Source organism: Sturnira hondurensis, unplaced genomic scaffold (assembly GCF_014824575.4).
Source record: "Sturnira hondurensis isolate 20B ecotype Veracruz unplaced genomic scaffold, ASM1482457v3 Scaffold0004136, whole genome shotgun sequence".
NCBI classification, from domain to species: domain Eukaryota; kingdom Metazoa; phylum Chordata; class Mammalia; order Chiroptera; family Phyllostomidae; genus Sturnira; species Sturnira hondurensis.
Window position 1 is genome coordinate 45,676,335 of NW_028076767.1, and position 27,962 is coordinate 45,704,296.

Here is a 27,962-nt window from a genome sequence, read left to right on the forward strand (position 1 = left end):
TCTTCCTCTTTCTTTTTCTTACTTACTGTCTTGTGTTTTTTCTAGATTCTTTATAATCATATCTTCATAATTAAAGATATGAAATTGTCTTTAAAATTGCACACACATGTAAAACTATGTGTGCATGTGTGTATTTACTTTCCTATACCTCCTCAAAAAGAAAAGATGCAATTTAGTTTCTGGAGCTATTTAGGATGCTTAAGCAATATCTGGTTAGCATATATCTAGCTGCATAGGAAAGAATATCCTGCAAAGTGGCTTAAGTAACAAAAGCAATTATTTCATATTATATGGAATGTGGAAGCACTTAAAATTTTATTTGTTTATTTATTTTTAGAGAGAAGGGAAGGAAGGGAGAAAGAGAGGGAGAGAAACACCAATGTGAGAAACATCAATTGGCTGCCTCTCGTACACACCTCAGCTGAGCAGGCCTGCAACCCAGGCATGTGCCCTGACCAGCAATTGAACAAGTGACTTTCCGATTGGCTGAATGATGCCCAACTAGTTGAGCCACACTGGTCAGGGCTGAAATCTGGAGGCATCTAGTTTCAGGGTTGGTTCAGTGGCTCAACCGTGTCATCAGAGCCAGAGGCTCTTTCCGTCTCTCTACCCTGCTGTCCTCGGTGTGTGGCTATTTGTTTTTTAGTGTGTCACCTCACAGTCACCAGACATAATCCCTTAAATTCTGACTGAGAGGGAAATACTATAACTTAGAATATGATACATGGCACATTTGCTTCTGCATGGCACATGCATACGCCACCTACACACATTCATTTCTACTAAAAATAAAGACATAGACAAGAGCTCCGAAGAAAAATAAAACAAAAACTAGCGACTATCACTAGTATATATGTCTCTAAGTTACATGTGAAGGTCTGAAGTGAATTCCTGAGAATGCTGGCAACTTCCACACTCAATAAGGAAGTAAGTATGTGGCAGATCAGCTCATGTGAGATGGGCTGTGGTCTAAGGGTGAAGATACCTGACTGCATCCTGAGCATAGTCAGTGTGGCCTGGCCTGGGAAAGATTCCCTGGTTTAATGGCAGCCACCTGGGCATCTTTATCAGAGTTGGATGCAAGTTGAATCTGGATGCCAGACCTTTATTTTATTCTACCTTAGTTTGAGGTTTGATGCACAAGACTAGGGCACCCTAGTTAATCACTCTTAATCATTGCTATTAAAAGTTGTGACATTCTCAAGTGTGTGCCTAGCCATGTGTCATTGAGAAGCAATGAATGAGTGAGTCAGGTCTAGATAGCCGACTGCTGTTGTGTTTCACAAGCTATGTGTCCTGATGTATTAAGGACTCACCCAGAGCTAACAAGAGTGCTAGTGGGGTGTTCCGAATAGCCATTGGCAACATAGCAGTACAGATAATGTGGCTGCCTTCATTTTTCCCCTCAAAGCTAAAAATATGAGTTTACCAACATCCACCTGGATCGAAAGGCTTACAAAGAGAACTGGACTTTGGATTTATGAGCCTATCAAATTGTTGTTCAAAAACACAATTGACTAATTCGGTAAAACTGGTTCCTTGTTGCAAAGTTTGTTGTATTAAGAACAAATTGTCTTGCTCTAGGCTAGGGAGTAATAGGTACCACTCACACCTCGTAAGTATAACCAGTCAGCATAGATCACCATGACCTATGCTTAAGTGTTAATAACCACCCACTTCTTACTGTGCACCTCTTCCACCCCAACAAAAAAATAGTTTCCAAGACTGATGCATCCCTTTAAGAAGGGAGGTGTCCTGAGTGAAGCTGGGACATGAAAACCCAATCCATCCAAAGGTTCAGACAACCTTGCCCCTCTCCACTGAAAAATGCGTTCATTCAACAGGTCAAACGTCTGTTTGACACTATAGGTACAACCACTTCTTAATGAACTTTATTTTGTTCTTTTTTATTTATTGCACCCATTTATCTCCCTTCTACAATTATTGATGTTCCTTCATATTTATTTTTAGTATTTGCATGATATGTGCACTGGAATGCGCATTTAGAAACAGACAAGAACTACTACACTAAAAAAAATGAGAAGACATTTGCTTATGAGCAAAGCCTGTATTTTGTGTCAATTTCCCTCACTGAAGAGGTAAACAGAGCCAAAAATTCTCACCAAGTATTGAGTGCTGAAGAAGATAAATAACTGTGGAGATGAATATATGTATTTCATTTAGATAATTGTAAGTTACAACATGACAAGAGTGTGATTAAATGGCCTTATTTGCTGTTGTCAATTCTATAGAGGAAGCATAAACATCTAACATATATATACATTGAGGGTACTCAGCTCACTACTCTTAACTTTTGTGTCCGTGATCATCTTAAAGGAAGCATGCTCTAAAGATCGCAATGAAGTGTTGTCTGTGTCACGTGTTTTACTCTAAATAGCTAAGCCAGTGGGGCTTGGTGGGGTTCCAGGAGCCAAGGCTACACATGGCATAGGGCTGGGGCAGTCTGTACACTGAGCAAATGGGGTTTGGGGCTCTTCTCATTGTACCGTTCTACCTCCCTCTGAAGTGAGCTGAACTTCAGAAATTGTATCCTTGCACACATCTTGCTTTAAAAACACAGAACTCTCCAAGGAAGCTTCAATTTAGACATTTTGTTTCTGTCACAAAATACACTCAATTGTATTACGTCAATCTGGCTTTTCACAACTCATATTGGTTTTCAGGGTGGTAATGACCAAGCGAAAGAGTCTGTCTTTGGTGCACACGTGCAAGACCTGCCCCGGACTGAAGTTCCAGTCTTAGACTGTGTGGGACTCGTTCTACTGGCATCGAAACCCCTTCCTTTTCTGTCTTCATGTACTTAAACAAACTTAGATGCCACTATTTGCCCACAAACAAAATTCTGTTTTCAGCCTCTCCTCTCAGTAGGCGTTTGGTTCTTCTCAATGCTGCCTGGGTGTGTTTGATGGCCTTGCCCACACCGTCATTCTCACCTGGTCCTTCTCATGCTTGGGGACATAAATCCCCCTTCCTCCAAGAATCTTTTCCTGATGATTCCTACCCACACTGCTATGTCACTTTTTCAGTACCTAAGGTCTACCTTGAACATTTTAACATTTGATGTTGCTCTGTTTTATTTTTTCTTAATTGCTTTGTATGTTAAGCTTTAAACTCCCCTTTAAAATTTAAATCTTCCCTTTAAAATCTGAACTTTGTCAAGGATACTAATTGTAATGTGTACCAGCTGGCAACCAGCATAATATGGGCCACAGTGTCTTTCAGATAGGAAATCCTTAATAATTTGCTTTTGAATAATGCAGGGGATGAAGTAATGGTGACTCTTTTGTCCCGTCCACGGTACCTAGAATGACCTTCAGTACAGTTTTAAACACAGCTGCAGGCTCAAATCTATTTTTATGGGTTGGGGCCCTCGCTGATGTATTTTTGGCTGTGATTTTAAAACATGGGCCAAAATGCTCTACAGTGACCTCCAAGGCTCTGCAGTAGTGGTTCTCAGGCTGGAGCATGCTAGGTGCCACCCCTAGCGTTTCTGGGTCAGTAGGTCTAGGTAGACCCCAGAATTTACATTTCTAACAGGTAAAGCTGATGCTGCTGGTTTACTAATTATACCTTGGGATCCACTGTCCCACTCCTATGGCACTGATACCGTCTACTACTATTGCTGTCTTACTCTGTTTCAGTGACACCCACCTCCTTGTGGTTCCTTAAACGTATGCTGGCTCCACCCAGGGCTTTTGCATTGCTCCTCTAGATTCTCATGCACGTGCTCCCCCACTCCTTCAGCTGGTTCCTCATATGTCACCTCACTGAATTCTTCTCTAACCACCTGATCTAAAATAGGAACTCACACTCTCACACATTCCCACAGACACAGACTCTCTATCATATCCCTTCCCTGCAGCATCTTTCTCCCTAGCATTTACCACTGTTTGACATATGCCATGTTTTACTTTTCTGCTTATTGTCTGTCTCTTGCCCCAATGGACTGCAAATTCCCGAGGGCAGGGACTCTTACCTGGTTTGCTCTTTCCTGAATCCCAGAGGTTAGAGTGGTTTGGGCACAGAAGAAGCACTCCAAAAGTAGTTGTTTCAACTGGAGGACAGTCACAGACCACAAACCATAAAGAAAACTTGCCCACTGTGGAGACAAATTAGAAGTGATTGACTCAATTCTCCCTCTGCCCAGGCCTGTCATGGGCAGACTGAAGAAGAAAAGGAGGGCACCATTAACCCCTTGAGGGGCTCAGGGCAGGTTGCTGCTTTGTCCCCTCGTCTCTCACGTACAACATGAGGTGTTATGGACCGCTCTGCCTGGTTCTAGGTTTTGTAACTCTACCCCCTGTGGCTAAGGAGGAGTCAGTGACCTCTGGAATTTGAGCCACAGGAGACGAAGCTTGTCTCTGGTAGCAAATGCTGCCTCAGTTTCCTCCCTGCCCCCAAAGCGTGGTCAGAAGTCCTTGATGAGTAAGACCTCTCAGAGGTTGCCCCAGAGGAGGGGCAACCTAGGCCAGACCTGACCACTTGGGAGGCCATCATGGAAGGACTTGGGGGCTGCAACAAAGAGCAAGCAATGGACCCTTGCCCCCCGGCTATGTGACATAGCCCAAGTCCCCATCACCTCTGGGAGAAGCACTTCCTGGCTCTAATCCCCTTAAGCCATATTCGGGCTTGGGGAGGGGCAGCTCCTTGCCTTACTAGAACGTGTCCTGGGGAAAATTCTGGCATCACAAAGACTTCCTGATAAACCTATGAAATCTTCTTTGCTAAGTGCATTCATTCATATGTTAAGGGTTCGAGCAGGAAACCCTAAAACTCTGTTCCTGTCAGACTCTGACTCATACTAAGCCCTCAGATTTCTTTGAAATGTTATCTACTGTTTGATCCTTGCTGCTCTGTATTCCTGTGTATTACAACCCAAGAAAAGCCCTTAAAGGAGGGGGCTCAAGGCCTTTTTCCCCTGAGAAACTGGCCACTGCTCAAGGCCTTTTTCCTCTGGGAAACTGGCCACCTCTCTTTCCCAAGCAGATCACATCCTGTCTCAGTCATGTTTACTCTTATCCATGGCACATGGGGGGACTTGTGAGGAAAGTTGCCCCCACAGTGAGGTGGTTGGAGATGAAATACAGCAGGTCCTTGAACAACATCATTTCATTACAAAAGTTGATGAGAAATATATATATGTATTCCCAGCTAGGGCCACTGTCTATGCAGGGTTTGCATGTTCTTCCAGGTGTGCATCCTCTCTGGGGACTCCGGTTTCCTCCCACATCCCAAAGATGTGGCTATGAGGTGCATGGGTGTGTCCACATTATCCTATCTGAGTGAGTGTGTGTGCGAGTGCAAGTCCCCCCTGTGAGGGAAAGGTGTCCTGTCCAAGGGAGTTCTTGCCCTGGGCCCCGAGCTTTAGGGACAGACTCCAGCCCCCTGCAACATTGAAGAGGGGATGAGTGGGCTGGAAACTAACAGTCTTACCTGTTTTTATTAATTGTTCTTAAATATATGTGGAGCTCACATTCATTTCAATGCTTAATATTAGAAGTGTTTTGGGTCTTTATTTAGAAGTTTGGTGATGTCTTCTGTGACCAGAAATATGCCTAGGAATTTAATTTTGGTTTATATCAACTAGTCTAGGTAAGATTGGTTTCGTTCTACATTGGTTTGCTTCAAGTTGTAGTTTTCAAGAACCTACCTACAGTGGTAAGTGAGGACCTACTGTATCTGCAGTGTTTGCAGCTCTGAAACTCTGCGTTTTTGCTCCCCCCAGGTTGACACAACACACAGAGGGAAATCTCAGGCCACGGGGGCCAGTGAGCAACTCTGCTCTGGTCCCGAGGTGACAGTTTTCTCCTTGGCATTTTCGCCCTTTGGGTGTTGTCAAGAATTTTGACAACTGGAGGTAGCAAAATTCTATAGCGAATTTTCTCCCAACCAAAGCTACAACCCCATAGCTGTGCCGCCTTTGTGGTTTTGTGTAAAGTAGAGTTCTTGCTTCTGGGTTCTAGCTGGTGTCAAACAGAGTATTGTTACATTTGTGTCATGTCACATGTCATCCTGTCCTGGGACTTTCAGGTAGGGGGACAGCTAGACATGTTTCTTTTCTTTGCTGACCTTGATGTTTTGAGATTTTAAAATATAAATATAATAATAATGATGTGAAGAATTTAGTGCTAAATCATAAACCACCATATATCTAGCTTCTAGTAGAGACAAACAGTAGTGGATGCCAGATTAAAAAAAAAAGAATGAGAACCTGCATGCTTTTTTAAATTTTTTTATTTATTTATTTTTAGAGGGGAAAGGAAGTAGAGAAGGAGAGAAATATCAATGTATGGTTGCTTCTCGTGAGTTTCCTGCTGGGAACTGGCCCACAACCCAGGCATGCACCCTGACTGGGAATCAAACCACGATTGTGTGGTTTGCAGGCCCATGCTCAATCCACTGAGTTACACCAGCCAGGGCTGAGAACCTGCATTCTTACTGTTTAATTCAACCTTATTCTGCAAACTGAGAAACACTGGCCCCCTGCCTGTGAGAGGGGGTTGGCAGGAAGCGGGCATTCAGTTTCCTCAGTGAAGGCGATAGTGCCCACCTTCTAGGGTTATCGAGAAGCCAAATAAGGTAGTGCAGATGAAACTCTTCAGCTGAGCCAGGCACCCAACAAGGGCTTGACCAACGTTGGCTGTTACTCCGCACAAGGCCACAGTAAGTAAGGCATGCTTAGGTAAGGGTTAGCCCAGACAGGGAGAGAAACAACAACAACAAAAAGAACATTTTGAGAAAGTGAAAGGATTAACAAAGAGGAAGAGGAATAGATATGGACAACACAAAAACCACCGGAGAAGCTATATGTGTTTGGCTAAGATTTCTGTTAATTTGAACCTTAAAAAAAATCATTACTCTGCCAGTACACAGGGCTGCATCTGGTAAGTAGAGCTCGAGGTTGTTGACTCTTCAGGCCAGGGTGCAAGAGCCTTCGGAGCAGAAGGCCGTTTCAGGTGTTCTTTTAGGCTATCTGTCTCCAGGGAACTCTGGGGACCCGTGACCTAAGGATTTTCCAGGACTTATCTTTCAAACCGAGGGGGGGAACTTAAAGGGTTTTTGTTTGCTTGCTTTGTTCTGCTTTGTTATATTTTTAAGTAACTCTTCAAAAATAAGGGCCTATAAAAAGAAGAGTCGGACACTGCCAGAATCACAGTTCCCTTGCCCCAGTCCCTCTTGCCTGTGACTCACCCCTCTTTCCACGACAGATCAGCACTTTCTACAGCCTGGTGACCCCTCAGAGGGTTTCCGCAGCACACTGTGTTTGGGGTCATTACTTCGAGCATGTTCAATCTTTTCTCAGGTGTCACTGAACTGTGCTTGGGCTGGCCTTTAGGACATTGACCCTTAAACAAATAGAGAATGTTCTCAAAAAAGCTTGAATTTCATTCAGTGCTTTATAATGGTGAACACTGAAGTCAGAAAAGGCAGTGGAGTTCCTTGTTTCTCCTGGCTTCCTCAAGTTCACTGTCACAGGTAAGTGAGTTATACTGTCTACAGCATTTGAGGGCTATGTTCTGCCACTCTGTTTCCTCTAAAGGTCACATTGTGGGCCACTGTGTTTCTGACTTAGACGGGTGGCCTCTTGTCATGTAATAAGTAATACAACAGTGCTTGGATAGAAACTTGCAGAACACATGAGCGATTTCATAATATTATATACAATGCGGATGCTCTCAGTTGCTGTCTTACTCACAGTGGTGCTATTTTCTGCACCGGTGCCTTTGAGAGTCTGTGGTACTCGGAAATGTGTTGTGCAAATGTGTGAACAGATTGAATAACCTGCCAAAAGTAAAAATGCCAGTGAAGTTTCTTAACTCGGCTTTATGAAAGCTTAATTCTGTTTGCACTGGTAACCGCAAATCCTTCCCCAGAAAACTGCTGCTGCTTTCATAAACTATACCGACTTACTTTTCTTCAGACGCATGCTCGTTTCTTCATTCTCCCAGTTTTTGATTATCTAGACACTAAGAAATATGAGCTCTGGATGCCTGGCTAGAGGGGGGAAAGTTGGCTTCTGCAATCCAGTTTCAGTTTTTAGGTTTCCCTAGCTGGCAGAAATCACATGTTGCTGATGAATTGAATGCACAGATCAGATATCTCACGCCTTCAAGACTGGGAATGCAGTGCCGTATTTCTAAATGTTCCGAGGGGGAACAACTTCTTAGGCATTTTAGAAACACAGCGTAACGATTGTACCTACTACTCAATACTGGGATCTAAGAGTGGTTCTTATTAAGCTTTTAAAGTGTTGACTTATTTTTAGGCTCTTGTTTAATAGAGGTTCTTTCTGTGCTGCGTCCACCCCCAGGTTCTCCCCACTGCTCCGGACTTAGTTAAGTCCAGAGAACCTGGTGCTCTGCTCTGAGGCCCCCATTTCCCTGCTGAGAGAAACTGTTCACACGCCCCTCCCACGCTTGACGATAAGCCCCTTGAGTCATTTGTGTGTCCTACTACTATGAGTAATGGCGACAAATATTTGCTGATGAATGCTGGAAGTGAATTAGGAGTAATTTAGGGGGAAAATTTGCCCACTCTGGTTTTAAAAAACACTGAAATTGCTTTAAAGAAAAAACCTGAGTTCCAGCTCAGGAATCAAGTGTTAGAATTATGTGTTGCTTTGTGAAGATGAAAGAGCTATGCATGGAGAGAGAAAGAAGGGCTGGGAGTAAATTTAGTTTAAATTCTGTTTTCTTCAAGAAGCTGTTCCTTAGTCCTCCACCTCAACTCTGGCTCTGTGAAGAAAATAATTGTTATGTTCCATGAGGATTCCTGTGTATTTCTTTTCCCTTGGGGCTAAAAGGGCCCCATTTTCAATCCTTTCTCTGGACAATGAAGTTAATATTTCTTCTTTCCTCTAATGATCCGTGGGAGAAAGAAATTATTCGCTAGCTTTGATGATAACAAAGGGACCTTACAACCATTCCCAAATGTCAGCAGTGTAAGACATTTTAGAAGTTTTTAGAAAAACTGGTGGCTTGGAAAATGACTTCCAAATTCAAGAGGAGCAAGAGCAGTACTGCTTCTCTCTCTCAGCAGCTCAGGGAAGGGGAGTGTGTGGAGCCGGCAGCCTCAGAAGGTTTTACAGAGGAGATGGCTGCATAAGAGTGAAGTGAAGGAGAGGTTCACAGTGTGAGGTGGGGTGCAGGTAAGGGCCACTCCACTCGTGAGCCTGGCTCCTCAGTGGGCTCCTGCAAGGGGCTCCTCCTGACCATTTTGGTCTGAATGTGCAGAAACCTCAGCCTCTTCCTCCTGAATTCAGTCTAGGCAAGACCACCATGTTTAAAAATAGTATTTGGGAGAAAATAAAATGGCAAGCTGAATAAATCTCTCCCTGCCCACAAAATTCACAACTGTGAGTAGTCAAGGAGCCAACTCCTAAAGTAACAAGAGCCAGGTTGCCGCTGGCTTGGCTGTGTCATGTCACACAGTTTCCTTTGGCGACCTAGGGTGTATCTGCCTGGAGTGATTTGAACTACATATGCTCCTGACCTTGGTAAACAAGGGTGAGCTGCTGCTTGATCTGGGAGGATTTCTGAATTTCCCAACATAATTTCCTAGTCTCTCTCTTTATCTCTAGATGTGGGCTGCCAAGTCTTAAGCCTTATCAGAGTATTGCTTTTTTAGAAAATATATGAATGTGATCATATTCTTCTTTTGCCTTTATTCGTTCCCATTGCCTTTGGAATAGGGCCCAAGTCCTCAACATTAAGAATTACCTCATCCCAAGGAATCAATCAGCCTCAGCCTCCAAGGTGGCCTCACCCACATCCCCAGACTCACTGGATCTTTTTCAGTCCTTAAACCAACTGTCTCTTGGGTCTGGGCCTTTGCATGTGCTCTCCCCTGCCTGGAATTCTTTCTCCTCTTCCCTTGGCTAACTTCCTTTCCTCTTCAAGGTCTCACCTAAAAGCAATGGTTCCAGAGCCTTCCTTAACTCCCTAGACAAAGGCAGGGCTTCTACTTGGGGGTCTAGGAGATGCATGTACTTCCCCTTTATTCTTAGTCATTTGGTTTGTAATTTCTTATTTGTTGTCTGTATTCCTTGCCATACTATAAGCTCTATAAGGATAAAGCTGGTTGGGGGTGACTGAGCATTACACAATTTTTCGTTGAGTAAATCAGGTCCTTGAAGATTTCTCCCTAGGCTTCCGGCTATCCTGAGCCGATCTCAAGATGCAGAGGTCAGCAAGCATTTTCTGCAAAGGGCTAAAAAGTGTATTTTTAGCCCTGGTTGGCATAGCTCAGTGGATTGAGCGTGGGCCTGCAAACCAAAGAGTTGCTGGTTTGATTCCCAGTCAGGGCACATGCCTGGGTTGCGGGCCTGGTTCCCAGGAGGGAGTGAGTGAGAGGCAACCACACATTGATGTTTCTCTCCCTGTCTTTCTCCTTCCCTTCCCTTCTCTCTAAAAATAAATAAGTAAAATCTTTTTAAAAAGTGTATTTTTAAGCACTGGGAGCTGGGTTGGGGAATGTGGGTATAGTCTCTGTCACAGCCACTCAACTCTTCCATTGTAGCCAAAGACAAAATGAAAACAAGTGGGCACAAATGGGTTCCAATAAAACTTTACTTACAAAAACAAGTTGTGGGCTAAATGCTCCTCACGTAGTTGTCTCCCTTGGCATGAAGGTATTACAGCTCCTGGGAAATACCGAGCAGTCTCACATTCATGTGCAGATAAACTAGGTGAAACTGGGGAACGAGACAGACCGGGCAACCCAGGGTCCCAGCGCCAGGAAATAAAACCTCAAAATACCGATTGAAAACACCTGTGGGAGTTGAGGTGCCTAGAGAAACTCCCAGCCTTACAGGAGAGTTCACTGGGGAGACCCACAGGGTCCTAGAATGTACACGAACCCATCCACATGGGAATCAGCACCAGAAGGGCCCAATTTGCTTGTGGGAAGTGGCAGAGGGGACCGAAATCTGGCAGAGAGTGGAGCAAGTGCCATTGTTCCCTGTCTGACCCCTTCCCCACATACAGCATCACAACCCAGCAACTGCATTGTCCTGCCCTACTGAACACCTAAGGCTCTGCCCCTCATACATAACAGGCACACCAAGACAAAAAAAAATGGCCCAATTGAAAGAACAGATGAAAGTTCCAGAAAAAAATACAACTAAGTAACGAAGAGACAGCCAAGCTATCAGATGCACAGTTCAAAGCACTGGTAATCAGGATGTTCATAGAACTGGTTGAATTTGGTCACAAATTATATGGAAAAATGAAGGCTACACTAAGTGAAATAAAGGAAAATATACAGGGAACCAATAGTGATGAGAAGAAAACTGGAACTCAAATCAATGGAGTAGACCAGAAGGAAGAAAGAAACATCCAATCAGAAAAGAATGAAGAAACAAGAATTCAAAAAAAAATGAGGAGAGGCTTACAAACCTTCAGGACATCTTTAAATGTTTCAACATCCGAATTATAGGGGTGCCAGAAGGGGAAGAGGAAGAGCAACAAATGGAAAATTTATTTGAACAAATAATAAAGGAGAACTTCCCCATTCTGGCAAAGGATATAGACTTCCAGGAAGTCTAGGAAGCTCAGAGAGTCCCAAAGAAGGTGGACCCAAGGAGGAACACACCAAGGCACATCATAATCACATTACCCAAGATTAAAGAGGAGAGAATCTTAAAAGCTGCACAAGAAAAGGAGATAGTTACCTACAAAGGAGTTCCCATCAGACTGTCAGCTGATTTCTCAAAAGAGACCTTACAGGCAAGACGGGACTGGAAAGAAGTATTCCAAGTCATGAAATGCAAGGAACTACATCCAATATTGTTCTACCCAGCAAAGCTTTCATTTAGAATGGAAGGTCAGATAAAGTTCTTCTCAGATAAGGTCAAGTTCAAGGAGTTCATCATCATCAAGCCGTTATCATATGAAATGTTAAAGGGACCTATCGAAGAAAAAGAAGATAAAAAGCATATACAGTAAAATTATGGCAAGCTCACAATTATTAACAACGACACCTAAAACAAAAACAAAAACAAACTAAACAACTAGAACAGGAACAGAACCACAGAAATTGAGATCACATGGAGGGATAGAAACAGGGGAGTGGGAGGAGGAGAGAGGGAGGAAAAGGTACAGAGAATAAGTAGCATAGATGGTAGGTAGAAAATAGACAGGGGGAGGGTAAGAATAGTAGGGGGAATGTAGAAACTAAAGAACTTATGACACATGGACATGAACCAAAGGAGGGGAATGTGGGTGGGAGGGGAGTGAAGGGGGGAAAATGGGACAACTGTAATAGCATAATCAATATAATATATTTTTAAATAAAAATAATTCTCGGGGGGTTCCATGATTAAGTAGCCAAAGGCTGCCAGTTAGTGCTTAGAAATCTTGATACCCTAGTTTTAACTCTTAGGTTCTCAAGTTTATTAAAAGATAAGTCTTTCTGAAAGACTGGGAATTTGTTTGCAGAGATTTTTTTGGAGATTAAAATAATTTACTACATCAAAATTCAGAGTGAAAAGAAAATAGCATGGTACCTTAATTTTAATTCTGAGTTTTTTTGTGTTGGTTAAAGTAAAGTTTTGTTATCATAAATTGTTAAGAAATCTTAATTAAAGCTTCTTGCAATGTCTGATACTCAAGGACCTCTGACATGCTTCAGGAAACTCAGAACAAATTGTTAGCTTAGGTGCTGAAAGAGTAGGATTTGGTGATATTACATCTGCTTGATTTAATGGGAAAGACTAAGGTGACAAAATACAGCACTCTTAAATCAGAGTGCACAAGTGAGGAGGAGACACTCTCATCCCTCTGTGAAACAAATCTGTTTACCCCTGAAAGCCAGACCTCCACTGTGTTTTCAGGGTTTTACAGATTAGCAGAGATATTTTCCGGCATCTCTAAATGACCTTCCCAGAAACTTGTCTTATAAAAAGGGAGTTAACCAGTGAGAGGAAACATGGTCTAATGATATATCAGAGCTTCACTGCACACTTATAACAATATGAAGCAATTCATGTGACATCTAGTTCTGGGAACATTGCCTTTTCTGGGAAATAGCACAAGCAAGGCCTTGTCTATTCTTTCTAGGAATTTTGGTATCTCATTGCACTTTTCCAAATTTAGTGCCATAAAATCGCTGCTGTCTCTGTGCATGCACACAAGCAATTAATGTTTTCAACACAATGGCCTTCAAAAGTCATCACTGCCATTTCTAGAGTGGCCAGAGATATGGCAACTAGCCTCCATTTCTGACTGAGCAACAGCCAGATGCTACACAATGCATGCCTTGTAGCACTGAGAGTACCTCTAATGGAAAGACTATACATCTTTTGAAGTATAGCTCCTTGGTATGTCAGAAGAGAACAATAGGTTTCCAAATTTTAGAGGTATGCATTGCTTAGAGAGAAAACAAATGAAAGAATTAGCCCCAGGTATTCAGTAGCTGGCCTGGAATTCACACCTAAACCATGTTATGCTCTTTTAGAAATAAACAATCTCACAGAATGTCAATTGTATTATTCAAGGTTCTCCAGAGAAACAGAACCAATAAGATATATAGAAAAAGATTTATTATAAGGGATTGATTCATGTGATTATGGAGGCTGACAAGTCCCCCAGTCTGTAAGCTGGAGGCTCAGGGACACTGGGGAACCAAAGGCCTGGGCACCAGGGGAGCCAGTGGTGTGTGTAAGTCCCAGTCTGAGGCTGGAGGCCTGAGAACCAGGAGCTCTGATGTCTGAGAGCAGGAAAAGATGGATGTCCTAGCTAAAGCAAAAGAGCAAACACACCCTCCTTCAGCTTAAAATAATTACTTAAGTTTTTATTGAGATATAATTGACATACAACATTGTGTAAATTTAATACAACGTATTGAATTGATATATTGCAATGTGACTACCACCATAGCTTTAGCTAACACCTCTTTCAAGTCCCAAAATTATCACTTCATTTTTTGTGGTGAGAACATTTAATATCTAGTCTCAGCAGTTTTGAAGTATACAACATAGTATTCTTGACTATAATCACTATGCTGTGTATTAGATCTCCAAAATTTACTCACCTTCTAGTTGCAAGTCTCTACCTTTAACATCTCCCCAACTCCATAGCCCACCAGCCTCAGCTAATGCCCATTCTGTTCTCTGTTTCTATGAGCTCACATTTTAAAAAAAATTATATTTTATTGATAATACTATTACAGTTTTCCTGATTTAGCCCCCTTTGTTCCTCTCCACCCAGCACCCCTCATACCCCCAGACCATCCCCGAATCTTGTTCATGCCCATAGGTCATGTGTATAAGTTCTTTGACTACTCTTTTTCCTATATTGTACATTACGTCCCCATGGCTAATCTACAACTACCAATTTGTATTTCTTAATCCCCTCACATCTCACCTGTTCTCCCACAACCCTCCGCTCCTGCATCTCTTGATCTTTAACCTTTGGCATTTTAATTATGATGTGTCTTAAAGTGGGCCTCTTTGCAACCATCTTGTTTGGGACTCTCTGTGCTTTCTAGACTTACATGCCTATTTTCTAGGGAAGTTTTCTCTTGTTATATTTTTCAAATGGATTTTCAGCTTCTTCCTCTTTCTCTTCTCCATCTGGCATCCCTATGAAGTGAATGTTGGATTGCTTAAAGTTGTCCTACAGGCTGCCTACACTATCCTTGATTTTTGGAGTCTCTTTTCTTCTTCTTGTTCTGATTGGTTGTTTTTCTCTTCCTTATGTTCCATATAATTGAATTGAGTCCTAGCGTCATCTAGTCTATTGTTCTTTCCCTATAAATTGTCCTTTATTCAATTAGTGTATTCTTCATTTCTGACTGAATCTTTTTTATGCTATTGCAGTTCTCATTAAGTTCCTTGAGCATTCTTGTAACCAGTGTTTTGAACTCTGCACCTGATAGCTTGCTTCTCTCCATTATGTTTAGCTCTTTTTCTGGAGTTTTGATCTGTTCTTTCATTTAGGCCATGTTTTTTCATTTAGGCCATTTTGTGTATTGGGTAGAGCTACTTTGACTCTATGTCTTGGTAGTGTGGCCTATTGTAGTAGGTGTCTTGTAGGGTCCAGGGGCACAGCCTCCCCTATCATCTAAGCTGGGTATTTGAAGCATACCCTTTGTGTGGGCTTAGTATACCCTCCTCTTGTAGTTGAGCCTTGGTTGCTTTGGCAGACCAAAGGAGCACATTTACCCAGGCCAGTCAGCTGCAAGGACTGACTATGACCACTGATCACCAACCTCCACCTTCTGTGGAGGATCAGCTCTGCAGGGGCAAGGTAGTGGTGCTCCAATATGGTCTATAGCTGTCCACTTTGTGCACTGGCCCTGGGGTTTCCTAGGTGGTGCAGGCCAAGGTCAGCCCCCAACTCTGTTTTGCCCAGGACCACCCTGACTGAGTTATAAAGCAATCTGAGATGGCTGCTGCTTACGCTGGGCTTGGGGATTCCCAGGCAAAGCCAATCTGTGAATCTAGGCGGCTAGTTCTGAGTCTGGAGCTCACTGAGGCCAGCTGCTGCTTGTTTGTTCATGTGGAAAAGCAGCTTGGGTGGGCTTATAAGTTGAGTCGGGAAGAGTGTCTGGGGGTCTTCAAGGTGGGTCAAACAGTGTTAGCCAGGTAGACAGAATCTTAGATATGACACCAGTCTGCCAACTCTGTGAGGGGAAGGTCCAAAAATGGGACAATGGCCTCTGCTCACTTTGATGTCTAACACGTCAACCTCCCCCTGCATACCACTGGTGCATCTCAAGCCACCTCCCTGGTGCCGGAGCCCAGAGGGAGTGAGTCTGTGTAGGTGAGTCCATGTGTGGGTTCTTTAAGAGGTACTGCTTGGGGCTCCAGAAGTTCCTTCCACTGACTCAATTCCCACTGGTGTTTGCAGCCAGAACTTTTGAGGACTTATCTTCTTGGCACTGGAACCCTGGACTGGGGGCCCGATGTGGGAACTTCTTGCCCCAAGATATCCCTTCCAAATTTTCATCCATCACATGTGGACCTGGGACAAGCCCATTCCACACCTGTGTTTCTCCTAGCAGTCTGGATGGATGTGGTTACTTTAATTCTATTGCTGTCAGACTTCCATTCAACTCAATGTCTGTCAGTTCTGAATGATGGGTGTTCTATATTTTAGTTATAATTGTGTTGTGGTTGTGCAAAGAAGCAAGCTGTGTCTGCCTATGTGGCCTTCTTGACTGGAAATCAGTGAGTTCACCTTTTTTAGATTCCACATATAAGTGATATAACACAATATTTGTCCTTCTTTGTCTGGCTTATCTCGCTAAGCATTAGGCCTTCAAGATTCACCCATACTATCATAAATGGCAGTATTTTACTCTTTCTCACGGCTGAATGTATTCCATGGTTTATATACATATTCACCACATCTTCTTTAACCATTTATCCATTGACAGACACTTAGGTGATTTCTATATCTTGACTATTATTAATAATTAGGAGTATATTGTTAATATACTTCTAATACTTGGGAGCATAGGTATCTTTTTGATATCCTGTTTTAATTTCCTTTGGCTATATACACAGAAAATAGATTTCTGGATCATATGGTATTTGTATTTTTAGTTTTTTGAGGGACCTCCATACTGTTTATCATACTGTTTATCATACTGTTTATTCGCACGCTGTAACCTAACCCAACCCCCAGTGTGGTGGTGTTAAGAGGTGGGGCTTTGGGGGGTGACTGTACCAATTCACATGCCCAACTCACAACAGTGTACAGGAGTGCCCTTTCTCTACATCCTTACCAATACTTATCTTGCCTTCTTGATGGTAGCCATTCTAACAGATGTGAGGTGATGTCTCATTATGGTTTTGATTTGCCTTTCCTTAGTGATGAATGTTGAGTATTTTTCCATTTACCTGTTGGCCACTTGGATGTCTTCTTTGGAAAAATACCTATTTGGTTTCTCCACCCTCAATTTCTCTGCCTTTTTGTTCTGTTCAATCCTTCAGAGGATTGAATGAATGATGCCCATCTACACCAGTGAGGGAGATGTCCTACTGATTCAAATGATAATATCTCTTGGAAACATCCTCACAGACACACCCAGCAATAATGTTTCACCAGTTATCTGGTAGTGGCTTAGCCCACTTGAATTGACATGTGAAACAAACCATCCCACCAACCTCAGACAAGATCACTCTGAGACCAGGATAAAATGAGAAAAAGCAGCCCATTTCATCATGTTGAAAGGACAAAATAAGATCACCGTGCAACCCACAAACAACCAAACATCTCTCTCTCCTGTTAAATGAATGACTACTATTTCTTTACCCAATCATAAAACTACTCTGATTTTCTGATAGCATCGAATCTGGAGCAACCTCTACTTCATTGGACCTTCTCCCAAATCACCTAACTAAAGCCCATGTCCTATAATTGGTTCTTCCTAATAATGTTGTAGACAGCTCTGTCTGGTTTTAGGAATTGTATCTGTACTCCTTGTGGCTAAGGGCGAGGGACAACCTTTGGAATGTGAGCTGCAGGAGACAAAGCTTGTCTCTGGTAGCAAATGCTGCCTCAGTTTCCTCTCTCTGCCCCTAAAGCTTGGTTGGAAGTCTCACAGTGGGGGGGGGGGGGCAACCTAAGCCAGACTGGATCACTTGGGAGGCCTTCATGGAAGGACTTGGGGGACTGCAACAAAGAGCAAGACTGTCGCCCCCCAGCTTTGAGATAGCCCCAGTCCCCATGTTCTCTGGGAGAAGCGCTTCCTGGCTCTAATCCCCTTAATCCTGAAAACCTGTCGGGAGAGGTACAGCTCCTTGTCTAGCCTAGAGTGTGTCCTGGGGAAAAATCTGGCATCACAAAGACTTGCTGATAAACCTGTGAAATCTGCTCTGCTAAGAGTGCTTTTGTTCGTATGATAAGAGTCTGAGAGGAAATGAGTGTGTCTCCCAAAGTTTCTGCAACTCTCTTCCTGACAGACATTGACTAAGCCCTCAGGTTTCTTTGAAATGTTATCTAGTGTTTGATCCTTGCCGCCCTGTATGCCTGTGTATTACAACCCAAGGAAAGACTATGGAGGTGGGGGCTTGAGGCCTTTTTCTCCTTGGAGAAACTGGCCGCTGCTGGCCTTTGTCTCCCCAGAGAAACTGGCCATGGCTCACTTTTCCTCCCCAAACAGATCTCATAATGTCTCAGCCGTATTTATTCATTTTCATTCATGGCCCCCGGGGGCGCTCGTGAGAGAGGTCGCCCCCACATAATACCCTTTTGCTGAGCTACCTATAGCTCCCCGCAGTGTGTTCTCCCTCACTGTAATAAGAAATCCAGATCGTTCAACCACGGATGTATTCCTGGTGGTCCCCAGCTGAAGGGCATGATGATGTTCATGTGGATAAAAATCCACCCTGGGCATAAATTTTTGTGTGAGAATATTACTTTTTAATAGTAAAATAGAGATCACAAAAATCACTGCACTAAGAAAGAAAGAAAATGTAAGGAAACCTAATGCAAAACCGAATGTACAGAATTTCTGAAGGCACAAAAGAGGGAAAGTGAGGAGAGTAGGTTGGTAGATCAGCATTCTCTTCCTTAAAAAAGACTGCAGTTACTACTAATGACATCAGAAGGGAGGGGCAGGAGGTATGCATTGGGGGTACAGGGGAACCCAGTCACTGAGCTTGGAGGGCAAAGGGAACATTAGCTGCATTCTCCATTTGTGCTAGCTGATGTGCGAACACAGATTCGTTTCATTTTCACATCAGTCCTGCCAGGCAGATTTTACCATTACCACCACTCCCTGACTTGAAAGATGAAGAAATCTAGGCCTGAAGAGAAGTTGAAAAGACATAACAGAATGAGAGAAATAGAACAACTGTAATGGCATAATCAATAAAATAAATATTTTTTAAAAAATAATAAATTAATAAATGCAACTCTAGAAAAGACAAAAAAAAACAAAACAAAACAGAGTGAAGCCACAGTCAGTACCAAGATCTGTGAGACTCTGATGTTCATAGGCAAGACAGTACACCAATGGCCTCTAAAAACTACCAAATATTTACACACCAGTAGAAAGAAACCTTTTTAAATGAAGAGCTAGGCCAGGAAAAATATAATTGGAGACTAAATTTTTTTTAATTTCTTATTTTGAAGTCAGGTGATGCAATATTACAACTATCATTAAAGTTGTTTTATAATTTTCTCATTGTCAAATAGTTTTTATTTTTGCTTTTTGAAAAATTTCTTTTGGGTTAAAATTTCAAAATCAATAGAACCAGCAAACATAGCAGTCTCTGAATGTAATACTGTTATACTGAACAAATTTTGTTGTTGAATAAAATAATTTTGAATCTTGTTCATTTAGTATTTTTTTTAGATTTGTACTGACCTCATAAGCTACTTAATTAAGTAATGTTGGTAGTACCTTTGATACGATGCATTGAGAAGGGTATTTTACCTCTCTGGTCTTCCTCTGCAAAATATACAACTTCTGTCTAATCACGAGATAAATAAATATCACATAAATACTATTTTAAGGGACATTCCACAAAATAACTTCTCAATATTACTCAAAACTGTCGAAGTCATCAAAACAAGAAAAATATGAAACATTGTCACAGCCAAGAGGAGTGTAAGGAAATATGGCAACTTAATGTAATGTCATTCTTTTACATCTTCATAACACTTTGCACTACTAGATATTTACTCTTTGCCACTATTTCATTTAACGGTTTTAATACTCATTGCTGATCATTTTTCAAAAATTACTCATTGGGGTGCAAAATAATAATTTTTCTAATTTTGTAAGGTTTTAAAAATCACACAGGCTGGCGTGGCTCAGTGGATTGAGTGTCTGCCTGGGAACGGCCACTGGTTCAATTCCCAGTCAGAGCACATGCCTGGGTTGCGGACCAGGTCCCCATTTGGGAGCACAGGAGAGGCAACCAATTGATGTATCTCTCACACATCAATGTTTCCCTCCCTCTCTTTCTCCCTCTCTTCCCCTTTCTCTAAAAATAAATAAATTAAAAAAAAATCAAGAATGGAGTTTTATTTTTATTGAATACTTTTCTGCTTATATCAAAATGATCAAAATAATTTTACATTGAACAATCACTGCTTTTTGGGGATTAACATTGCTCATTATATGTTTTCATATAATGAAAATTTTGGAATGATACTCAGCGTATCTTATTTAATGATTTTAAACCTATTTTGAAAGTATTTATGATTTTTATAACACTTTTGTCTGTTTTGATGTCAAGATTATATTTGTTTTCTAAAACAAGTTGGATAGCAGTTCTGGTACACACTGGCCTTGCTGCATCCCAGAACTAGGCACTTTATTTACAAAAGAGCTCTGAAGGCTGCCCGCTGGTATTTGAGTGTCATTGGTCAGATGTTGACCCCCAAATTTTGCCAATTGGTTGTGCACTTCTAGTGTATTTTTAAATTTTTTTCTGTTATTGATTCCAGAGAGGGAAAGGAGGAGATGGAGAGAAATACTGATCAGTTGCCTGTTGCATGTGTCCTAACTGGGGACTGAACCCACAACTCAGGCATGTGTCCTGACTGGGAATTGAACTGGTGACCTTTTGGCTTACAGGGTAATGCCCAAGCAACCAAGCCACACTGGTCAGGGCATAGTTATTTTTCTTTTTACTTATAGAAAGAAAGGAAGGAAGGAAAAAAAGGCAGATAAGCTGAAAGAACGGATAACTAAAAAAGCATCCATTCATCAGCCTGAGAAATCTATAATCAGTGGTTTGGGTTTATCTTTCCTAATCATTATTCTCTTTCATGGGGTTATTAATCACTTAAACAATCTTTTTATGAGATTGTTAGTAAAGGTGTTTTTCTTGAACCAAATCGTTCTTAAGTTTTGCTGCTTTGGTTAAAGAAGGGATAATTGTAATCATTCTTTTATTTTATCTTATAGGGTTACTGGCTGCAATCACCATGTCCAACTCGGTAATTCTTCGCAGCGTGAGGAAATTAGGAGAGGAGAATCATGGTTTTGAGTCAGATGGGTCATGTAAGTGCCCTTTTCCCCTCACTTTTGGTTGTAAAAAAACAGCTTAGAACAAAAGTGGAACAAGCCAGTAAGGTTTCAAGGGGCAGAGAAAATCGTCAACAGTATTTAGAACTATTACCAAACATATTTCTCACACATGAATGGGTGCTGCTCCCCAGAATCTATGTAATGGAATGTCTAAAAATATTATGGTAAAAATGCACAAAATATGAGAGAGCAAATTATCTAATCTATAAATAATCTCTTTCCTAGGCAGTGCAAAGTTTTTCCAACATAGGCTACTATTACTACCTTTACTCATACATTGTAATAATTAATTAGAGTAGTCATTGGTCAGCAAGCACTGCTCCCTGAGAGGAACTGTACCAGGACCATGCTGGCAGAACGGAAGGGGGCTAGGACCTAGCATGTAGTCAGCACAGATGATTCTAGGCTAATCTTATTTTTTAAACAAATCTTATGATTTTATGAAACTGAGACTTGGATAAATTTTTTCAAAATTTGGCAAAGATCACATGACTAGTAATGGAGCCACAATCCTAATCCAGTTTTCTCTGATTCCCAAACCTACATTAATCTCTATCTATACGATGATGGTTCTTTATTCTTACTTACTTAAATTAAAATGCCGGGAGTATTAGGACGTGCTATTCTATGGTAACGGTTGACATTGGCAACTTGGGCTCCTTTCCCTGTAGCTTCTCTACCCCAGGCCCTTTTACTTCCCACACTCCACCTGCTCTGACTTATGCTGGGGAAAATCATATGCAGCTCAATCCTATGGCTTCTACTAGTATGTAAATATCAATGGCATCACACTGCATAGTTATTTTGTGCTCTAAATTTTAAATAGATAAATTCTGATGTTTCTAAAGAAACAAATAACAAACAAATATTCATTTTACTTGGGATTAGGGTGGTTGGGGATGCAGGCAGTGTGAGAATTCACAAAGACAAAAAAATTCAGAGAGCAAAGTTTTTACTCACTTGCCAAGAGTGGAAGGGGACAGGGTATGAAAAGATATACCAGCTCTGGTGTATCTCTTTAGAGATAGTAAATCTCTTTAGATTTACTATTGAGGGGTGGGAGCTTTGAGCTTTTATTGGGTTATAATTGTGCTATAAAAGTATGGGGGATTGCTGCCGTGTGGACCACAGGCTGTTGGGAGCATTGCAACAAAGGAGGTTTTGGGTGGTTTTGCATAAGCTGCAGTTTGCTCCAACGTTGTCTTCTGCCTGTAGCTGTGGGGAGTGGTTAGTGATGTCCTGTTCTTGCTTTACAGTAATTTCCAGTCTTGGAGACACAAGCACAGAAGAGTAAAATGGCAGCCATGTTTAATAAGGTCATAGGCCTGCTCAGCAAATGGTGCCATAATAGCAAATGGAGCTGGTTTTGATGCGGCAGCTCAAAAAATTATATCTTCTTCAGATCATTTAGAAATGTTGGTCTCCAGCTGATATTCAGAAGATATACTTCATATCCTAGAGAAAAGTCCAGAAATGTACTCAAGCTAGCAGTCTTAATTCTGAAAGAATACCTCCTTAATATATATGTAAAGAGAGAATAAGAGAAAGGAGAAAAAGCAAATAACCATTTTGCTATGTTTCATGAACAAAAATAATTTATATAATTTTTTCCCAGAGCAAAATTGTTAGCGATTATGCATTTTGTCATTATTAATGCCTTATGCATTGTTTTTTTCCTGACAGATAACAATGATAAGAATTCACGGTAAGTGACTATTTCAACAATGTATCTTTTCTAGAATTAACTCTACAATTTTCCTATAAAAGGCACAAAATAAAATATAGATATTTTTAAAGATTTTATTCATTTATTTTTGGACAGAGGGGAAGGGAGGGAGAGAGAGTGGAGAGAAACATCAATGTGTAGTTGCCTCTTGTGCCCCCCTACTGGGGACCTGGACCACAACCCAGGCATGTGCTCTGATTGGGAATTGAACTGGTGACCCTTTGGCTCACAGGCCCACACTCAATTCACTGAGCCACACCAGCCAGGGCAGAAAAAATTTTTACGTATGTTGTACTTCCTATAAAGTGGTATAGATAATCCATTATTTTTCTCTTTAGATTTACTATAATATAATTTGATTTCAAAAATCTTTTGGAATACTCCTTCTAGTCTAGGTCCAAATCTCCCCTGTGTACCCAGGAACAGTCCAGGATTCTGACCTAAACAGTAGAAGAAATGTTGGACAATTATGATTTCATGGTACAGGGGAGGTACCTAAGGCCCAGATTCTTCCCACAAGCGAATAGGAGAAAACTAAAATGAAATTAATTAATATTCCTCTTTAGTTTAAGAGTTTAAGTTCTCATATAAAATAAATATCAGTTAGTTATACTCTGACAAGAGAGCAAGAATACATGGGGTCTAATTTAGAAGACAGAAGGGAGGAGCCAAGCAAGTTGCTATAATAGAAGTGGTGGAAAGGAAGAAGTTGAAGGTATTTAAGCAATTCTAAGTAACTCACAGCAGAGGGAGGGGTTGGGTGTGGCAACATTAGTTTGGACTAGGAGTGGTAGGACCAGCTAGGCCTAGAAGAATTATACTGGGTGGGAAAGATATGAAAATATGTGTCAGTGTAGATGAAAGGTGATGAGACTCTGAGCAGGACATTTAAGTAAGTTCTTTGGTTTTTAGAGGAGAGATGAATCTATCTCCTAAAAGGTGTGATAATATAGAAAGAAAAGACAAGAGTGAAAGTTTGATAAAGTTGCTGAGGGGAAGGGAACCATCTCTAGAAGGAAGAAGCCCAGAGTTTGGATTGAGCTAAGGCTGGAGACCATACTCGTTCATTCATTTATTCATTCATTATTTCACAATCAGTATTTCACAAATATTAATTGAGTGGTGCACTAGGTGTCGGATACCAAAATTAGTGATGAGGTACAGAAAAGAACAAATTAGGCAAAACTCTCTCTCCTTGCATTATATTAAGAGCTTGCATTATACTGAGGAAGACATAATAATCACCATAAATAAATAAAACATATAGCATGGTAAATAGTGATAATTGATCAATTTTTTTCTACAAAGGGAAAAGTAAATATGGAATGGAGTTATGAAATGATGTGGGGGAAAATTGACATTTTAATGACTTTGATTAGGGAAGGCCTCATTGAGAAGGTGACTTTTGAGGGGGAAGGTCTGAAGAAGGTGAGGGAATTGGCCATATACACATCTGGAGAGAGAGCATTGTGGCAAGAGGAAATGGCAAGTGCAAATGCCAAGGGGTGGAAATAAATTTGGCATGGACAAAGTCAGCAAAGAGGCCTGGTGGCTCAGATGGTGAGAACTGGAATGCAGTAAGAGGAGACAAGGTGAGAGATCCAGTTGACCAGACCATGGAGGACCTTGAATGTTTCTCCAGGACTTAGGTTTCTATAACACAAACTCAGGGCAAGTGAATGTGAAAGACGGCATGTGTTTAGCATTTGACTGGAGAGGTTGTCTGTAGTTGGCCTAGTAGCCTGTTTCAGGAGAAGGGGGCAAACATGCTGCATGAATGCAAAGATGGAGTTTCCACGGAAGAGTTTGGGGAAAACGATTGAGGGTGATATTGAGAGTGTGGTTCACTTGGCAGACAGTGGGATCTGGAATTCATTGGGAAGGAAGCAAAATTTTGATGAGACTTAGCAATTATAAGGAAGTGAAGGGCTTAAAGGACTGCATGTCTCAAGTGAGATGACAAATAGCTGTGGAAGGGGGAAGGAAGCAAGAAAACAAAATGCCTGAACTGTCCCTGCATGCGATGGAGCAGAGTAGTTCCTGGTGAAATCAAGGTCCAGGGTGTATCCATGAATGGATGACTCAGCTGAAGTAGAGATTCCTGGAGTTGAGAAGGTCAAAGATGGGTTAAGTATAACTTTATGAGAAAAAAAAATAAGAGATACTAAGAAAATATAATTTTATGGAAAGTTTGGAAGTTTAAGGGAAACTTTTTATCATATCAATATTACTTAATGTAGTTGTAAAATTTTTTAAACACTAGAAGGAAGTTTTAAATCAGCTAATCCAACCACTTCAATTTATCCCCAAGGAAATGTGTGTAGAAATAGGTGAAGTCGAGACTGAACTCCAATAGTTATTTTTTTATTGATTATGCTATCATAATCCCCCCAATTTTTACTCCTTTGCCTCATCCACCCAGTACCTCCACACCTTCTGGTGATTCTCCCCTCTTTAGTTCACGTCCATGGGTCATGCATATAGGTTCTTTAGCTACCCAATTTCCCATACTTGCTCTTAACATCCCCCTTTCTATTATGTACCTACCAATTTGTACTTCTTAATCCCTTCACTTTGCCCTCCATTCCACCACACCCCACCTCCCCACTGGCCACCTTCCCAATGTTCTCCAAATTAATAATTCTGTTTCTTTTCTGCTTGTTTGCTTAGTTCATGCTAAAGTATTTCATCATCACCAAACCATTATTATGTGAAATGTTAAAGAGACTTATTTAAGAAAAAGATCAAAACTATGAACCTTAATATGGCAATAAATACATAACTATCAACAATTGAATCCAATGGTTATTTATTAGTATAATTGAGCATACAGACTACTTTTTATTTTCTTTCAGTTCCTTTAGAAAAACCTCAGTGAACTTCCACTGAACATGACACATAGTTATACTGAATTCTCTTTACATATAGTATACAGAAGAGATAAATCCGAAGAATAAAATCTTGTTTTTAAGGTACCATGTTTGGCAAGAATTTCTCAGCCAGAAGGGGGCTTTTGTTTCTTACTGAGGATGACTCTTAGCTCTGGACCGCAGCTCAGTTGGTTAGAGCACTGTCCTGATACACCGAGGTTGCAGGTTTGATGCCCTGTCATGGCACATCCAAGAATCAAGCAATGAATGCATCAATAAGTGGAATGATAGATTGATGTTTCTCTCTCTCCTTTCCTCGCTCGCTAAAATCAATAAACATATCCTCAGGTGAAGAGTGAAGAAAAGAGAAGGAATGGCTCATAAAATCACCACCTAAGGAGAATTTCTCATTGTTTGGAAATGGTAGTCTGTAAATTCCTGTTTTTTCTCCTCAGGTTACAAAATGAGAAGAAAGGTCACAGCAGTCAAGTTGGCTTCTTTCAATTGGTAATAAAACTGTGCCAATATAGGATGTAGTTTTGCAACTTTGAATTGCTCAGAGTATGGAGGAAATGCTAAACCACTAGTCATATTGGCAGGTTTTTAAATATAGTGATCGCTTTTTTGGTCATAAGCTTTGTCTATGTGATAACATAGCTGACTAACAACTAGAAATATAGAGCTGATTAAACACATCAGATAGATCAGAAAAGTGTCCTGGAAAATAATTAACTAAGTTTATAATTATTTTTGTAAGGAGAATCATCACAGTAATCACATCACGTATATGTATTCTTATGACAAGGCTTTAGAAATTCCATAGTACAAGTATTTCCTCCAAAGCTGTTTCAAGTGGAGCCACTTTTAGACACAAGTGGGCACTGTTCATTGTCAGTATCAGTTCTGGGAGACAATTCATGCTCTTGCTGAACGCCCCACACAGCAGATACACGTGGCAAGGGCGTCCGTGCTGGAGACTGTTTCTCCCTTAAGTTGTGGACAAATAACTAAGAGCTAACGTCAGCTCTTGAGATTAAAAAGAAAAAAAGTAAATTCAGAAACCAGGAAAGAAGTAACATGGGCAGACAATGTAGGAGTCTAGTGTTCTAGACAATGGCTCCACCATTTATTTTGATAAATTAGGGAGAATTCTGTTCATTACGAGGATCCCACACAGTTTAGTGTTGAATACTACTTATCAGAATGGAGTAACTAACATGAAGTAGCCCTGCCTCTCCTGCTTTGCACTCATAGATGGTCTCTGAATCCTTTGTCTTTCAAGTTTCGATTTGCTTCAGCGACGGACATTTGGCTGATGTGTGTAGGAGGTATATGTGCTTTTCTCCATGGACTAGCTCAACCAGGCGTGCTACTCATTTTTGGCACCATGACAGATGTTTTTATTGACTATGAAAATGAACTACAAGAGCTCCAGATTCCTGGAAAAGCATGTGTCAATAACACCATAGTGTGGACCAACAGCTCCCTTAACCAGAATGTGACAAATGGAACGCGTTGTGGGTAGGCTGTGATTTTGTATTTTCTACTTCTTTTGTTCACATTCTAAGTTGTAATTCAAAAATGTGTAAAGGGGACTTATTGATTAAGCTGGAATGCTATCTAAGATAGAGCTAACATTACCCATGTTTCTACAAATTACTCTGCCCTGTGGTTCTCCTATCCTTCCACATTTTTAAATCCTAACAAAAAACGTAACTGGAAATTGTCCATTAAATACAACACCCAAATTAAACCACTTTTTAGACTATAGACTTGAGGATGGACTACCAATACTTAATGCCAAAGAAGATGACCCGTGAATTTTACTTGAGTCCTATGTCATGTCCCGTATCCTAGACTTTTTTTGGGGGTGGGTGGGTAACTCTCTTCTGTTCCCTATCTTCTGTGGCCATGACTAGTGATCCGCTAGACCCCAAGCCTTTTCTCTACAATGGGAATTTCATTTGTACGCCTCAGGACTTGGAATAGGGGCTACTGGTCTCAGTTAGTAGCTGAGTTTCTTTCAAGAGTGCTGTGGGGTAGGGAACAGGAAGAAGCCATGGAGAATTAGCCAAAGCTCAGTGTGCTCTTAGTGATAAGCCCAACGGGCTAACTTGTAGTCAGTGAGTTCATAGAGTACACAGGTTGACTCACTGTTATGGCATGGACTTTTCAGCCTGCCTCATGCTACCTCAGGGTCATAACAAGCTCATTTGCATGTGTGAATGCATACACTCAGGTTTGAGAACCAAGGGCAGGGCACATCCTGGCTAGAAAGGCACTCTGAATGACTTCCCAAATGAATTTATATTTTTTACCTTCATTTAAAAATTTTCTACAGGCTTAATTCC

General features: G+C 41.2%; 1 protein-coding gene across 3 annotated transcripts in view; it reads left to right on the plus strand.

Moving 5' to 3' along the window:
• Positions 1-7,316: 7,316 nt before the first annotated feature.
• The window catches only part of ABCB11 (ATP binding cassette subfamily B member 11), a 97,001-nt gene continuing 76,355 nt past the window's right edge, over positions 7,317-27,962 (plus strand). For 2 of the 3 annotated variants that reach the window (XM_037044530.1, XM_037044531.1), the window contains exons 1-5: positions 7,317-7,497; positions 20,893-20,988; positions 22,699-22,720; positions 26,067-26,118; positions 26,894-27,132. In XM_037044530.1, the coding sequence (XP_036900425.1) occupies positions 20,913-20,988; positions 22,699-22,720; positions 26,067-26,118; positions 26,894-27,132 (389 nt within the window). In that variant the 5' untranslated portion in view covers positions 7,317-7,497; positions 20,893-20,912. The remainder of the gene's footprint in view (positions 7,498-20,892; positions 20,989-22,698; positions 22,721-26,066; positions 26,119-26,893; positions 27,133-27,962) is intronic. The other variant, XM_037044529.1, reaches the window with a different exon arrangement.